Genomic DNA, 16,372 nt, shown 5'->3' with positions numbered 1-16,372 from the left:
AAACATAGGGTAATATATAACTATATTAAAACATAGTAAGAACAAATAGTTTGAAATCTAAATTATTAATTTGTTGTTTTCAGGTCAAATTATGTAACAAAAAACAATTTTTCAGTAATACTACAAATAATTAGTCTTAATTTCTGAGCTAAACTCAGTGCTGTTTACAATTTTATAATGCCAAAAAGTCTGGAGGAATTATATATATTTGTATTATTTTAATGCTTTTTTATTATAATGCATGTTGCATTATAATATGCAAAATGCCATTTGATTTGCTAATTGTCATTTCCTTTGTAAAATATTTTATTAAATTTAGCCATCAAGAAAAGCTTCTGCTAGAAGGAGAGAAGTATCTGCAAAGCAAGGAGGATCTGAGGTTAATGCTCACAGAACTGAAAAAGAAACAAGAAGTAGGCTTTGCTCTGCAACATGGTTTGCAGGAGAAAGAAGCTCAGTTGAAAATATATAAGAAATTCCTCCAGAAAGCACAAGATTTGACATCCTTACTAAAGGAGCTAAAATCTCAAGGAAATTACCTCTTAGAATGCACTAAAAATCCCAAGTTCAGTGAAGAGCCTTGGCTGGAAATAAAGCATCTACATGAAAGTCTTCTTCAACAACTACAGGTGAAGTGGTCAAAATAAAATTTTAAATGATTATCATAATTATGTAAGATTTGTATACAGAACCTATTTTTTGTTCTTTTTAAATTTAATTTATCACCTTTAGATAAAAATATTAACTCCTCAAGGATGAAAGAATCAAACCAGTCAGTTTTGCTAGAAGAATCTATCATGAATTATTTGATGAGGATGTTACTTTCTTTCATTGACGTTCCCCTCTTCAGGAATAGGAAAACTCAAGATATTTTTAGGCATCTTTATGAAGGTGATTGTGTCAGTTATTCATGCATCATCCTTGCATTCATCCATCTGCCCATTGATGCATCTTGCAAACATCTGTCCATCAACCATCCGTCATCTCTTATAATAGTTTGTATTTGTTATTCTGTGTAAACTTTCTTATGTGCCTCTCTCTCATGTTTATGTGATCTGCAATAAAAGGGTTAAGAGGTGAAATGTCAGCTTGTCATAAGGGAGTGTATTTTTCTTAAGAGAATTGTTTATAATTCTTTGCACATTGAAAGCCAACTTCAGTGTAGGAATTAACTGGGTAATAAACCCTGTTTATACAGATAGAAGGAGTTGTGCAGGGATGAAGATGTAGCCTCTTGGTGTTGTTTAGTTTATAGTTGCTACTTTTCTGATTAGGTGTGGTCACCTTATTTTCTTATGCCAGGAAGAGAACCTGACGGTAATTTTGCTTTTGAGTTAGGATTACTTTTTCCTATCACACAATTTTGGAGTTTGAATCTTATGAAAGGAATCAGGGGTTAGGTTGATCTCATATAGTTTCATTTTCAAGAGTGGGTACTTGGTTTTAGTAAGAAGGATAATTAAGGGACCTGCTTTATTATGGGTGTTTGTGATGATGATATAATTTGTAGGCATTTCATTTTGTAAGCCTCTTGACAAATAAGTTGTCTTTAGGAACAAAATGAAAGCAAAGAAGCATGGGGGAAAGACATGTGGCTCCAATAAGGTCACTTTTGGGAGAAAAGGGAGTTTTTATAGTGAAATATCTCAAACACAAAATTATAAAAGAACTCTGGAAAATGTATGACCATATTCCTGTTTCATGATGAAACCTCATAAAACAAATATTTATGAACAATTTAATTATTATCTGAGTAAGAAAATTCAAATAGAAGTAATTCATACATTGTCAATGGTTTCATTTTTAGGACTCTGTGCAAAAATTGGAAGGTCATGTTCAAGAACACCACGCATACCAGGTTTGCATCACAGACCTGAATAATGAATTGGACAATATCTGCAAGGAATATGTTAGTTTTTCTGACACGCCTATGGATCAAATAGAAGTTGAGGAGAAACTCCAGAAACTGCAGGTATTAAACAATGTCCATACATGATAGACATTTTAAAAACCCAGTTTTAATTACAACTTTACTAATTAATGTCCTTGGTTTGAAATTCAAATGCTCCTCAGGTGACTAGAAGGTAAAGTTCTGACTAGTCATAAAAAAATTGGAGTGCTCTTCTTTAGTGACCAAATCCATTTATAAGTTCTGTTATAAGTGGTCCCTGCACTTGGGTCTCTCAGGGATGATTCTACCCATGACCCATTTGTAGCTTCTGGAGATCTTTGAGAGTCCACACAATGATTCCAGGGGAGACTAGGTAGTCCAGCAATGCATCTAATGCAAGACTCAGGGGAACTGTTTCAATTTTGCCTTCCTCATTATGGGTGGATGGGAGTTATGTAATTTTTAGACTGATGGACTATGTCAGAGCTATCTCCTAGAGGTATGACTTCCAAAATTCTCACACTGTGAGGATTGCAGCCATTTACCCATATCCTCAAAACACTTTTTTGGATTTTCACTGTTTGCACAGCCAACATAAATTGGCCCAAGTGGTGTCTTCTAGAAGAAAACAAAGTAAAACTTTTCTCAGGTCCTCCTTTCACAGTTCCTTGATTGGAGATTTTATGGGGTGAGTCTTAGGGCAGCACTGCTGGCATGAGCTTGGAAATGCTTATCTCTTCCTTTTGGGGACCTGGGAATGAAGCTAGATTTCCCCTCCAGAATGGCCTCCATTAGGACAAGTCTGCCTCCACTTTTAGTAGTGATAATGTGACAAATGTTGAGGTCTCATCACATCCAAGGCACTGTTTGAGTGCCACAGATACTGAGAAAAGAAAAGGACTTAAGCCTCATTGTGAGGAGCTCAGGCTCCTGGAGAAAAATTAAAATACAGGCTTTTGCTATACGTAGAAGGAACCAGAGAAGCCATCAAGTTCAGACCCCTCAATTTATACCCAGTAGGCTGAGTTGTGGCAAGGTGGGGGACGCACCAGGTCACCCAGGTTAAATGACAGAGTGGGGGCCACAATTCAAGTCTTCTAATCCTATTCTGGTGAGTGTTCTTTCTAACTCTTCACTAAACATCTCTACTTGGTTGTCTCATAGTTATTTGTAGTTAAGCATGTCCAAAAATAACTTATCTTTTCCTTCCCTTTCTCAGTCTCTGGGGGGCTCTCTACCAATGAACCTGTTTTATCTACTAGATTCTTGGACTCCATGAATATCTTCCACTGTCTCTCCAGGCTTTTAAGTCAGACACCTGAATATCCTTTCCTGGGCTTCTCAAACTAGTCAGACATCAAGTGCTGTCTCTTTCACCTCTGGAATATCTTTGCAATTAGTCCCCCCGCCCCCTGTCGCCCCCATGATTGCTGCTTTAGGACAGGCCCCTATCATCACAGATCTCTGCATTAGACTTCCGAATGGGCTCCCTGCCTGCACGTTGACCTCTCCATTGCACCTTCCTGGATCTGTCTAAGATGCAAATCTTGAATTCCTTTCTTTCAGTTTAGAGTGTTTCAATGACCCATGCATATTTGTTAGCATAGGCTTTTTCATATTCAATTACAGTTGTCTGTTTATTTCTGTGTCCCTCTCATTGGACTGTAGGAACTTGAAGGGAATGGATTTTACTCATCCATGTAACTTCAGAACCTATCATAATACTTGCCATTAGTTGAATGAATGAATATATTTTGCGCGGTCCATTAAGATAGTGACTAATAAATCCTACATTGTTGACTTAGTAACTTTAAGGCTTATTCTATTTCAATGGTAACATCAGTACCTGCTGCAGAGCCTCAAATTACTTTTGGGTTTGGAATTCTCAAATTAGCTTTTTATTCATGCATGCATTTAGTAAATGTTGATTGAGCTCCTGTTATATCTAAGATGTTGCACTAGATAGATTGATTTAAGCTTTTCTCTGTATTTTAAATATTAACACTGGATTCACGTAGGCACATTCTAAATGATTTTTAAAATATTTTTTCAATGTTTTGCAAATAGTAGGCAATTATTACTTAATATTTTGATTATGTCAAAAGGCTGTAACTTGAACTAAATATATACTCAACAAATATGTATTGACTGCCTCCAAAGTCCCAGGAACTGTGTTGTGTGAAAATTTGTTACTTCTTATAAATTTTTAATTACATAGAAAACCTGCTTGGGAATTTGATCTGGGATGCTACCTTGCTTTAAATTTTACCCAAAGTTTCTTCTTTGTGATATGAGTTGATAAGTTTTTTATACTTCCCACTAGTGAAGCAGAATACGTTGTGATTTACAAAAGTCAATTAACTCTTATGACAATTGAACAGTTACTTCTCGTGACAATCTTTTCTCCACTCACAGGAACTAGAGAATAAACTTCATTTACAAGATGGCACATTAGAGAAGATTTTAGGTTTAGCAAAATCCATCAAGCAAAATACATCTTCAGTGGGACAGAAGATTATTAAAGATGATATAAAATCACTTAAGTGTAAACAAAAAGATTTGGAAAACAGACTTGAATTTGCTAAGCAGGAGATGGAAAATTATCTCAACAGCATTCTCAAATCAAAATGTTCAACTGAAAAGAAAGAAAAGTTTACTCCGCCAGGCAGAGAGAGGCAGGTCACTTCTGATGTGCAGGAGTCCACTCAGGACTCAGCTGTAGCGGGGAAGTTGGAGGAAGACTCAGAAATAAACAAGGTAAGTGCTTGTGATTGCATCTCTAAGACATCGCATCTGAGAATGAAGAGGTGCTGGGATTTGAAAAGAGGGTCGTGAATCAAGCCTTCTGATTTCATAATTAAACCCTCAGCGTGCTGGCTATTTATGTGGCCCACTTGTAAAGAGAGCCCTTAGAAAGCTGTCCAAGATTTCAGTGGTGAAATATTACAGTTCAGTGTGTTAAAATGTCAGCCATCAATTTAGGTTTATTATTCTCTCTGATATGTAATCAGATATAATTTCTTGGGTCAAAAGCACAAAGGCAAATGAAAAGAAAATGTGCTTTACCCATTTTCTTAGGAAAAAATCCAAGAGCCCTATTTTTTTTTTGGTTGATTTTACAATGAAATCAGAGACTGTTGGAAGGCCAGACTCCTTTTTTTCCTTCTTAAGTTAACCCTATACTGCAAATATATTTTTAAATGTTATCAGATCATTTGGTGTGAGAATGTCAACATTCAGCCTTCTGATTTTCCCCGGGGGAAGAAAGAAGAATGTTTTGTTTTCATTCTAAACAACTAAATGGATACATTTTCCTGGAGTTCTTAAAGTGCTTTCTCATAGGTTAGAGATGAAGATGGAAAGGGTACAAAGGGAGGGCTGCATAGGGCCTGGAAGGCATCAGGGGCTGGCTCGAGTCTTCAGTGCCCAGAGAGCATGTCAATGTTTTAGATGTTATGCTGAGATAAAGAGGCAGCCTCAGTTTTGTCTCTAATGGTGGTGATGTATGCTCACACCTAGAGTTATTTTTCACTACCTCATATTGAAATGCTTTAGAGAAGGAAGAAATACATCCTGTAGAGCTTGTATGACACTGTCCCACCGGTGATTGGCAGGTTGCAAGTGATAGATTTGGGCTTATCACTGTCATAGAATTGTTACAGCTACGGGGGCCATTGCCCCAAATGGAAAAGGGATAGTGAAGCTGTTCTGGACTCACCTCTTTTGGCTGTGCTGATATGTTTACTAAGCCCAGAGACAATGCTCAGTTGTTTAAAACTCATTGTTTTAAGTGTTAAAATAAAATATTTCTTTTGTAAATTGAGGGACATTTTGTAAATTAAGAGGCATTTCAAGAACCTTGGGACAGGAGAGAATCAGGTGGCTCAGGGCTTATTGGATACAAGGGCTCATGAGAGCCATGCATTGGGATGGATCCTTCAAAGGGCACCTCTTGAAGACCTTTTACTCTGGGAGGAGGGCGGACTAGAAAGTCTCTAACTGGAGAAAGGACTAACATTAGCTTGTTCTGACTGCAGATAGGAAGAAAAGGTCTCCCATGAGAAATCTAAAGCAACTTTATAGCTCAAATAGGGTTAGAGTCCAGATCTATACTACTTACATTGTGGAGCAGTTCAAGTCAAGAACTTAACATGAAAATCAGTCTATGTATTTATACATATTTGTATATATGTATATATGTTATGTATGTATGTATGTATGTATCTATCTCTCTATCTCCTTCCCTTTCTCCTTGGAGTACTTGGAAGAAGCAAGCACAAATCCACACAAAGTGGTCAGGCCAAAGAATTCTCACAGTGGAGTAAAAAAAAACAACACAAAAACTGACAACAATGTATTAGTATAAATCAATCAATTCATAACACAAATCAGAACAATCAGCTACAGAGAAGAGTCCTTATCATTACAGATCAGAGAAATTAATACATTAAATGAGATAATGAAGCTATCTGGCAGACATTGTACAATAATATGTTTGAAAAAGTGATATAAAAGAAGGATTTGGAATCATAAGGAAATAATAAAATACTTTGAGAGTAAAGGGAAGATTTGAAAAAGAACCATATGAAATTTCTATAAATAAAAGAATAATCATTGAAATTCATATTACTATGGCCAGGTTAAGCAGTAAACTTGACACAGCTTGAAGCTAGAATATGTGGCAGAGAAAATTATCCATAATGTAATACAGAGCTTAAAGAGGTGGAGAATATGAAAGAGATTTTAAGTGACCCAGAGGCTGTACTGAGATGGTCCAATATAATTCTGATAGGAGTTCTAGGCAGTATTTTTAAGAAAACAAATTAAGTGTTTGGGGATGTAGACATATTTTATTCATAGACTTGATACCTCAAAGATTTTGACATGAAAGTATTGTAGCAGAATTACATGATAATTCATCTATAAAGTAACCTGAAAATAAAAACTGATAACTGAGCAAAATTATAGAAATCTTTTAAAATTACTGTTATATGGTACCTAGGACATGTAAGTGCTCAACAAATATGTGCTGAAAGAATGAATAAATGAATGCAGATGATGCCTCTATCCTATTGAGAATTTCAAGTTCTTAATGGTTTTCAGAAAAGATCAAATAACTTCATATATAAACTGTTTTGCCGTACTCAGGTTGAAATTTTTACAACTAATTGCTATAAGCCATAATTAGTTTATTCCTACTAGCATGAAATCTTGGTATTTCCTCTATTTATTCACTTATTATTTTAAACTACCAGTAGGTAACATTGAAGGCCTGTTATTTGCCCTGCCCTCTGCATCATTTTCAGTACTAAGTCTAAACGTTGGAACTTTTCCTTTTTCTATATGTTTTCCTTCCTTGACTATATAGATTGTGCCTCTTATATAATTGAACATTGCTAGATTCTATACTATCTTGTAAAAAAGTTTAATTTTGGGAGGGCTACCAATACCAGCATTAAATATTACATGGAAGAATTATCTTTGGTAGTGCTCAAATATTTATTTTTAAAAAGTCTTTAGTCTGAGTAAACAGAAGAAACTGCATTGCTTTCATCAAGAAAAATAAAAATTTCTTATTTGGAAGTTAGACTATTTAGCAATTAATCTTTTTTATGTTTTCAGAATTCAGCTATGGAAATGCTTTTGTCAAAACAACGTCCTCTCAATGTGCAAGAAAGCATGAAAAACACTGAAGATGAGCAGAAAGTTAATGAGCTGCAAAATCAACCTTTAGAATTAGATGTTATGTTAAGAAATGAACAATTAAAAGAGATAGAGGTAAGGAAACAAGAAAAACACTGACAACATGATTGCGTTACTTATCCAGTACAATACAATATATTTTAATTACCAAAAACTTGCTTGCACAGAGTGAAAAGTCTCATTTAACCTTTGTCAGATGATCAGTTTGGTAACTATATAATTATGTACTAATCAGTAAGTGGTATAAATCTTTCCATTTAAAAAGTGGAAGAGTTTAATGACCATTAGTGTTCTTTCTGTTTCATAAAGTTCCTAAAAACTTACTTAGTAACAAAATTTAGTCATTCTGACTTGTCATTATTATTTTTTTCTTAGTCATATCTGTTCTTCTGATTCTGACAAAGTCCTTTTATTTTTCTAATTATCAACATTATTGGGTACTGTTTCTTTGTTTTTACAGGTCTGTTTACATAGCTGTGTTTATGTGTTTATAGCTATGTAAAATAATCTAATAGTGCAATACATGGCCTTACAATCTTAACTAAGTTTATACAATAGGGTATAATGTATATAAATAACAAAAAGATATATCTTCAACACGGCAGAACCTTTTAACACAATAGGGTGATCGATCTAATTGCTATTAAATGCTAGACCAATGATGAGCTTCAGTTTAGATTTTAATATAATTCCAGTGAAAAAATCTTCTAAACATCAGGACTTAACTTCCTCTCTGTGCAAATGAAATCTTTACATCATCTTGGGATAGAATGCGTTATTGGAAGGAAAGAGGATGGGAAACCGAATGAATGAATGAGTGAATGAATGAATGAATGAGAGAATGAGTAAGTATATAGTTACTGATTTCCTTGACTTGTTTTTAGGAATTATATACCCGGTTGAAAGTGAAGAAAGCAGCCATTGAACCACTGGAACAAACTGAATATCTCAACAAAACAGAAGCAAGTACTTTGGCCATCCACAGTGCAAGGAATTCAGTGCAGCACTTGGACAGCCTGCTGCAGGCACTTAGTACTTTGAAGAAAAATAAAGAAAGCCAGTATTGTCTCCTTAAAGATTTTCAGGAACACCTTGCTGCAGTTGAATCCTCGCTGAAAGCCTTGTTGACAGAAAAGGAAAGTCTAAAAGTGTAAGTGTAGGAATTTAGGGATTGCATTCATGTTATTTTACTTAAGCACCAGCCCTTAAACAGGCCCAGGGGTTTAAGAGTTTTACTGCGAAGGATATTACTAGGGTATGGAAATTAATTCCATATGGAAGCCATTGAAGAAAGTTCTGTTGGTTTTGTACCAAAAAATTTATATTAATTTTACAATTAAATTATATTTATTTTACAAACCAATTTGTTAAATATCTAATTCCTGCTATAAATACCTGCAAAATATGTTAAAGTTCTGTGGAATTTAGTATTTTTTTGTCAAGAATTTATTCTAAACTATGGGGGTGAAAACATGTATAGAATTGTTTAATATCAGCACAATTGGTTTAAATTGCTTGGAACATATTTAATATATATGTATTGTACTGGTTTCTTTTAAAATAGATGCACCCCTGCCCTGACTGGTGCAGCTCTCGGTTGGGTGTTGCCCCACACAGCGAAAGGTCACCTGTCCAGTCCCGGTCAGGGCACAGGTCTGGGTTACGGGTTCCCTATGGGAGGCCGCTGATCGATGTTTCTCACTCACATTTCTCCCTCTTCTTCCTTCCTTTCCCCTCTCTCTAAAATTAAATAAAAACAAAATCTTAAAAAAAGAATAAAATAGATGCACTCCTTTTGGCTTTGAAAATGATGGTACGTTACAGGTTACAGAATACTTTCATATACATTGTTCCCTTCACTCTTCATTCTTTTCTTATGGTTCTGAACTTTTATAATACTCACTTTATAAGCGAACCCTCTACATTGTCACAAACTAATTGAAAGCTACAGTAAACAGATTGTGAATTTTATTTTAAGGACAGGGTGCTTTTATAGACAACCTAATCTTTTCTTCTGTGGATTCAAAACAGAATTTCTTTTGATGACATCTAACCTTGGATTGATATATGTCATAAATATTAACAAGCTCCTTTTTTTCTAGGGGACCACTGGACAATGCAGCCTATGTGGGCAAAATTCAAAAATTGCTGGATTCAATAGAAAAAGAGAAAGATTCTCTAAGCCAGATGAAAATTGAATGGGAAAATTTATCAAACTGTCTGACTGACATGGATAAGAAGTTGTTGGAAAGCCAGGTCAAGCAACTTGCACTTGGGTGGAAACAAGTAGAACAGCTGGTTCAAAAGAAATATTCTCAGCGCCTGGTGGAACATGAGGAATTTACATTTCTCATGGGTGAGATCCAAGACCTGGTCATTTCTCTGCAGCAGCAGCAGCAGCAGTGTCTCCAGTTAAGGCTGAGGTCTCCAGAAGAACAGGAAGGGAATCCAAGCATGGTTGCCTTGGCCACTGAACTCCAGGCTATCAAGCATAGATTTTCTGTTTTAAAGGGGCGAGCTGAACCTCAGATGAAGAGGATTTGGGGAGAAAGTGAAAAGAAGGTTTTGGAAGACGCAATCGATACTTTGCAGAAGCAATTGGAAGCATCGGAGCCATTAAACACAGAGGTGGAAAATGAGATCAAGAAGTCTGAAACAAGGAACAAGGTGAAGGAGACTGTCCTATGGGTGAAGAATCTGTTAGGTGAACTCGTTCCTACGATTCCCCTTCTACCAGATGACATTCTTTCACAGATCAGACGATGCAAAGTGACACATGATGGCATTCTGGATAAACAGCGGGCTGTGGAGTCACTGGTTGAAGAGGTCCAAGAGAATATTCCTAACCTAACAGCACATGAGAGCGATGAATTAAATAACCTCCTCCAGGACTTACAAGATCAATGCCAAATGCTCATTTTAAAATCAACGCAAAGATCACAGCTGTTAGAATTTAAACTGGAAGAAAGAAGCAAATTTGTTGCAGTAATCGAGAAGGTTCAGCTTTCACTTCAAGGCAATGAAACACTGATAATTCCCAAAATGGAAACAATCTCCACAGAAGCTGAACTAGAACATCAGTGTGTCAAGTTGACGACTTCTCAGAAGGAACTACAAGAAATTGAGAGTGTAATCTCAGCACATCTTCAGGAGCTAACAAACATCTGTAAGGATCTAAGTGTATTTGAAAGATTATTTCTGGATAATCAGTTGAAAAATCTTAAGGCTAGAGCCAACAGAACACAAAGATTCATTCAGAATAAATGTAATGAAGTAGAACACAAGCTAAATTTTTCCAGAGAATTCTATGAACAAACATCTGCGCTTCAGAAGGAGCTTGATAATATACAACACAATGAACTGCTACTAAGTCAAGAAATAAATCAGGATGTTAAAGAGGAGTTATCTCATCTTCAAGACCAACTCACTAGTATTCAGTCTAACATCCAACAAGTATTGACACTCAGGGAAGTGTTTGACTGTATAGGACTCAGCTGGGATTGTTCTCAGCTTGATAAATTGCAATCGCAAGTATTTGAAAAAGAAAAGGAACTTGAAGAAAAAATTAATCGTTTGGACACATTTATGGCTGAATATGGCAAACATCAAGCAGCACTAAGTAAATTGAGGGCAATGGATTTGAAAATTAAGAAAAGGGCTGAAGCAGTCCTAAAACCCACTAATACTTCACCAGAAAGTCATCTGCTCAATGCTCACATTTTGAATCAGAGAACTGAGAAAGCCATGTGTTTATATCATGAGATAATGAAGACATTAAGTGATAATAAGGCCTTTGATAATTCCTTCAAAGAGGAAGAAATACAACAAATAAAGCCATATGCAGAAGAAAATGCTAAATTACAGAAAGTTCTCCAAAATAGAGTACTAAAATTTCAATTGAAAGAAATGGATGAAAAGAGTTTTCAGGACAAACTAGAAAATTCCTTGCATGTTTTGAACCAGATAAAATCTCAGTTACAACAACCTTTGCTTATAAATTTGAAAATTGAACATATTCAAAAGGAAATGGATAATTGTGAAGCATTTCAAGAACAAGTTCAAGCAGAAATATACAGCATTAAAGCTGTAACTGTTACTAAGAAGCAAAAAGAGGAAAACACTTCTGAAACTAGTGATGTGGAAACAAAATTACGTGACTTTGAAGATCTTAACATTCAGCTTAATGCAAGCATTGATTTGCGCACAGTAAGTTTTTTTTTAATTAAATGGTTAAAGCATTCATTTTTATTTCATGATTTTATGTTTTGCTCTGCTTAATATCTGCACTTCTCAAGAAGTTACAGGTTTTACAGGAAAATTCCCCATAGCAGAATAGCCATTTAAACAAATTTCTAAGAGCAGTTTATAATCCTGACTCATTCTACATCTAAATAGAATGCCTCATGATTTGGAAAAGACAAGTATGACACCTTTATTTCTATATTCCTAATAATCTCTGATGCTCAGAGCAAAGTTTTTTATTTGTGTTCTAGAACTAATAGGGCAGAGTGGGAGAAATATGACATAGAGAAAAAGAACATAAAATAGTATTTACTTAGAAATTACAATGAACTAAACATTTTTCCTTTAATCATCACAGCAACTCTGCGAAATGGGTGCTATTATTAGCCCCATTTTAAAACAGGAAATTGAAGTTCAGAAACATCAACAATTTTCTCAAGGCCTTGTGACAGTAACAGAACCATGATTCAAGTTGAGATTTTAGAACAGGGGTCATCAAATTAAGGCCTGTTGCACCTGATTTTGTAAATGGAGTTGTACTGGAACACAGCCCTGCTCTCTTCTTTTAGGGATGTTCTATGGCTGCTTCTGTGCTCTTTAAATTGATACTTAACGAATGTTTAGCAAATAGTGCACTTTTCTACTTAATTTTTTTATTGAGTTAAAATTGACATATATTGTAGCATATTAGTTTCATATGTACACTATAGTTAGTCTCTGTCACCACACAGAGTTATAAAATACTTTTTCTTGTGGTAAGAATTTGTAATGTCATTTGGTGACATTAACGAGTTCACCTGACAGGTTCGTCACCGATAGGACAGTCTCTTTCACCTTGTTCCTTGTTTCAGACTTCTTGATCTCATTTTCCACCTCTGTGCTTAATGGCTCCGATGCTCCTAATTGCTTCTGCAAAGTATTGATTGCATCTTCCAAAGTCTTCTTTTCACTTTCTGCCCAAATCCTCTTCATCTGAAAATACTTGATACTGAATTTTTAAGATCTACTCTCTTACCAACTTTCAAATATGCAATACAGTACTATTAACTATAGTATTATTAAATATAGTTGTTACACATTATATCCCAAGACATATTTACTTTATAACTGGAAGTTTGTAGCTTTTGACCCCTGCTTCATTTGGCCCACACACCCACCTCTGACAACCACAAATCTGTTCTCTGTATCCTTCTCTACTTGATTTTAACACAGTTTCCAGGAAAAATGTACATGAATTTCCAAAATCATATGATTAGATCTGATCTGGAAGGGACCTTTGAAGTCATTTATTTCGACTTGTTTACTTCAATAAGAAGACAGTAAGTGGTGTGCTCAAAACTAAATTTAGTGGCATAGCTGGTAATTTAAAAACACTAGGGTCTGATGTTTTTTTATTTTATTTTCATCTTTTTTTTCCACAAGTGTTGATTAAGGTTCTATACATTAAGTATATTCCATTGTTTAATTCATGTCTAATACACGAGTTCTAGAATAGGAGTATAATATCACTAAACATGATTCATAAGATTTACTTTTGAATTTAAATTATATTTCCTTAGCAAATCTGGAAACAATTTTTTTTATGTAAACATTTTTAAATACTAGGCAAAATAAAAATATGAGATGCTAACTCTTCTAAGATCCAGGGGTATATTATAAATATACCATGCAAATTCAAGAATGACAAAACTCCCAGAGGCCTGACACTTGGATCACAGCATTTAATCTCCTTTTCCCCAGAATGTCTTGAATGATGCTTATGAAAATATGACACGCTACAATGAGGCAGTGACCAGGGCCATGGAGATCATCAGTGACCTGGAAGCCATTGTGGCATCCCACAGAGTAGACCTGGAAAATCCAGAAGAATCACTGGAGATGCCCCGCTGGAAACAAGAGGAACTGGAATCCACTATAGCAGACATCCAGCACCTCACTGAGAAATTGGGGACCATTTCCAGCCCTGAAGCCAACCTACAGCTTCAGTGTACTTTACAGGAATTAGTTTCCAAGAACTCAGCCCTGAGGGAGGCAGTCAAAGTAAAGGAAGCAGAAACAGAAAGGTAGGTACTTCTTTCTAAAGGTAATAATGCTTTAAGAACATAATACAGACTTATTTACAATTAACACGTAAACAGAAATGATTTGGAAAATATGGAAAAGTTAAAAAAAAACTATGTAAAGAAAACCACTACAAATATTTTATTATGTATTTTCTTATTTGATATTGAGTACATACAACAGAATGTTTATAAGTCTGCATATAGTATAAAGGGTAATGATAAAACAAGCAGCCTTGTAACCAAAGGTTCAAAGGTAAACACCATGACTTTTGAATTCTCTTCTATGCTCCTTCCCTCTCCTCTTAGAAGTACTAGAAGTAACCCTTACCCTAAATATTTATCATTTCCTTGCTTTTAAAAATATTTTTGCTATGTGTTTGTATTCTGTTTTCATGTATGTGCATTCTTCTATAACTTCATTTGTTTCAAATTCATCATTATGATCCTGAAGTTTACTGTTTTTTTGCTATGTATAATATGCACTTCTTTTCCCCAAATTATTTGGGGAAAAATAAGGATGTGCATTATACATGGGTATAATGATTACATACCATTGGTATTATGATCCCCTGTATAATGCGCACAAAAATGTGGGTGTGTATTTTACATGGCAAAATACGGATATTCATGTTCTTGTCTCTAGTAAAATTCAGTCACTCAGCTCTTGATAGACATTTGGGGTGTTTCTTGTTTTTGCATTTACCTATAGTTCTACCAGGAACATTTTTAAATGCAAGAGCTTCCTTAGGTATATACCTAGAAGTGTGGTTGCCAGGTCGCACACCTTAAATTTTTAATTCCAAATGATTTTATTCATTTTGTTTAGTCAAATCAGTAACATATTAGTGTTAAAATTGTCCCATATCCTTGCCAACACTTGATGTTGTGAGATTTAATTTTTGCCACTCTGATGGGTCAGAAGTGATATTTTATTGTGGTTTTAGTTTGCATCTCTATAATTGTTAACGAATTTGAGCCTCTTTTTAAACGTTTTTTGGTTATTTATATTTCCTCTTCTGAGAAATACCTGTTGAAACCTTTACCTGATTTTTATCATGTTGTCTCTCTTTTTCTCATTGATTTGTAGGGATTTATTTCATACAAAGGGGTCCCCTCTCACACACCCCTCATGGCGCGAGGGCCGGGCTTTACTCTCTGTCCCCAGCACCCCAGGGGAAGGTCAATGAAACCACACTGCAGCAAATGCCCTCAAAGTGAAAAAAGCCCCAGAGCTTAGCTTACACCTCCAAATTTCCACTTCCACTTAGTTTGGGGCCTTTAAATATTTCTTCCCTCCTTGCCAGTTTATTATTGTGTTTTAAGAATTAAAAAAATACTTGATACAGAATTTTTAATTGCTTTTATTTGGGGCTTTAGGCTGTATCTATTTTATATACATAATTTTATTTATAGTTTTATTTTAACATGTCACAACCTTATGCCGTATTAAAAATATGCTGCCTTTTATTTTACTTTATAACTTGAGCTCTTTTTCTTAGTGTAGCAAGAGCGCCATAAAAGTAATTAGAATTTCTATGTAATAATTTATAAAATGGATTGTTGTAACTTACCCAGCTATATCTTTTGATTAATAGCCTAATAAGTAAAAAGATTTTACTATACAAAGGTTTTATCAGTTTTAGGTTAAAATTCCTTATATTATATTTGGATTAATTTCTTCAGATCAATTGCAAAAGTCAAATTAATGGGTCAAAAATACGAATGTTTTAAAGACTAAATGGTTTTCTACAAGAATTGTTCCTGTTTACACCTCATTAGCAGTGCTGAAGAATGTGGTTTTCAAAGTTAGGTTTTTTGAGAATAGTCTTACTTGCCTATTAAAATTTTTATTGAAAGTCCTAGGCAGGTAGGTCCCTGTGAGGAGAAGGCAGTCAAGGAAAATTTATTAAAATACATTGAATAACAAAAATAGAATTACTTTCTGTTTTTTGTTGGGTTTTTTTTTTTTTTAATTTAATTGTTCGAATTTATCCTGGGCAGTTCAGAATTTATTGCACTAAATAAAATTTAATATCCCTTTTTTTCTAACTTACTAGGTGTCTTGAGAATCACAAATGCTATAGAAAACTTAAAGAAAAAATTGGCAATAACCTCAGCCAAATGGAAGCAGTTCTTGGGCAGTCCATGTCCCCATTGCCAGTGTCTTACAAAGAAGCTTTAGAACGCTTGGAGCAGAGCAAGGTAATAGTATCTGCAAGTCTCCGGTAAGACTGGGTGGAAAAAAAAAAAAAATGTCAGAAAGCTGGTGGAGGCAGTGACTGTGACTCTATTATGACCCACAGATATCTTCAGCCTGACTTGTACACTCAAGAAAATTCTTTTAACCAAAAGCCAAGGGGGAAAATGAAGAATGGTTCTGAGAGAATTAATAGTCGGGTTCACAGGACAGCCTTCTGCCTAGTAGCATGCTATCCTAATTGGCCATTCTCTCTAAAGCTTGATCTTTTACATC

General features: G+C 35.1%; 1 protein-coding gene across 1 annotated transcript in view; it reads left to right on the top strand.

The window, feature by feature from the left end:
• Positions 1 to 16,372, top strand: part of SYNE2 (spectrin repeat containing nuclear envelope protein 2) — a 277,882-nt gene that overhangs the window by 131,244 nt on the left and 130,266 nt on the right. Inside the window, exons 44-51 of the mRNA XM_054567455.1 lie at positions 320 to 629; positions 1,808 to 1,972; positions 4,307 to 4,648; positions 7,514 to 7,669; positions 8,479 to 8,744; positions 9,697 to 11,800; positions 13,577 to 13,899; positions 15,957 to 16,101. Coding sequence (XP_054423430.1) covers positions 320 to 629; positions 1,808 to 1,972; positions 4,307 to 4,648; positions 7,514 to 7,669; positions 8,479 to 8,744; positions 9,697 to 11,800; positions 13,577 to 13,899; positions 15,957 to 16,101 — 3,811 coding nt within the window. The remainder of the gene's footprint in view (positions 1 to 319; positions 630 to 1,807; positions 1,973 to 4,306; positions 4,649 to 7,513; positions 7,670 to 8,478; positions 8,745 to 9,696; positions 11,801 to 13,576; positions 13,900 to 15,956; positions 16,102 to 16,372) is intronic.

The sequence above is a fragment of the Pteronotus mesoamericanus genome, unplaced genomic scaffold (assembly GCF_021234165.1).
Source record: "Pteronotus mesoamericanus isolate MK-2021 breed Mesoamerican mustached bat unplaced genomic scaffold, CSHL_Meso_final contig_182, whole genome shotgun sequence".
In the NCBI taxonomy this organism is placed as follows: Eukaryota; Metazoa; Chordata; class Mammalia; order Chiroptera; family Mormoopidae; genus Pteronotus; species Pteronotus mesoamericanus.
This window is presented reverse-complemented; position numbering and strand designations above follow the sequence as displayed.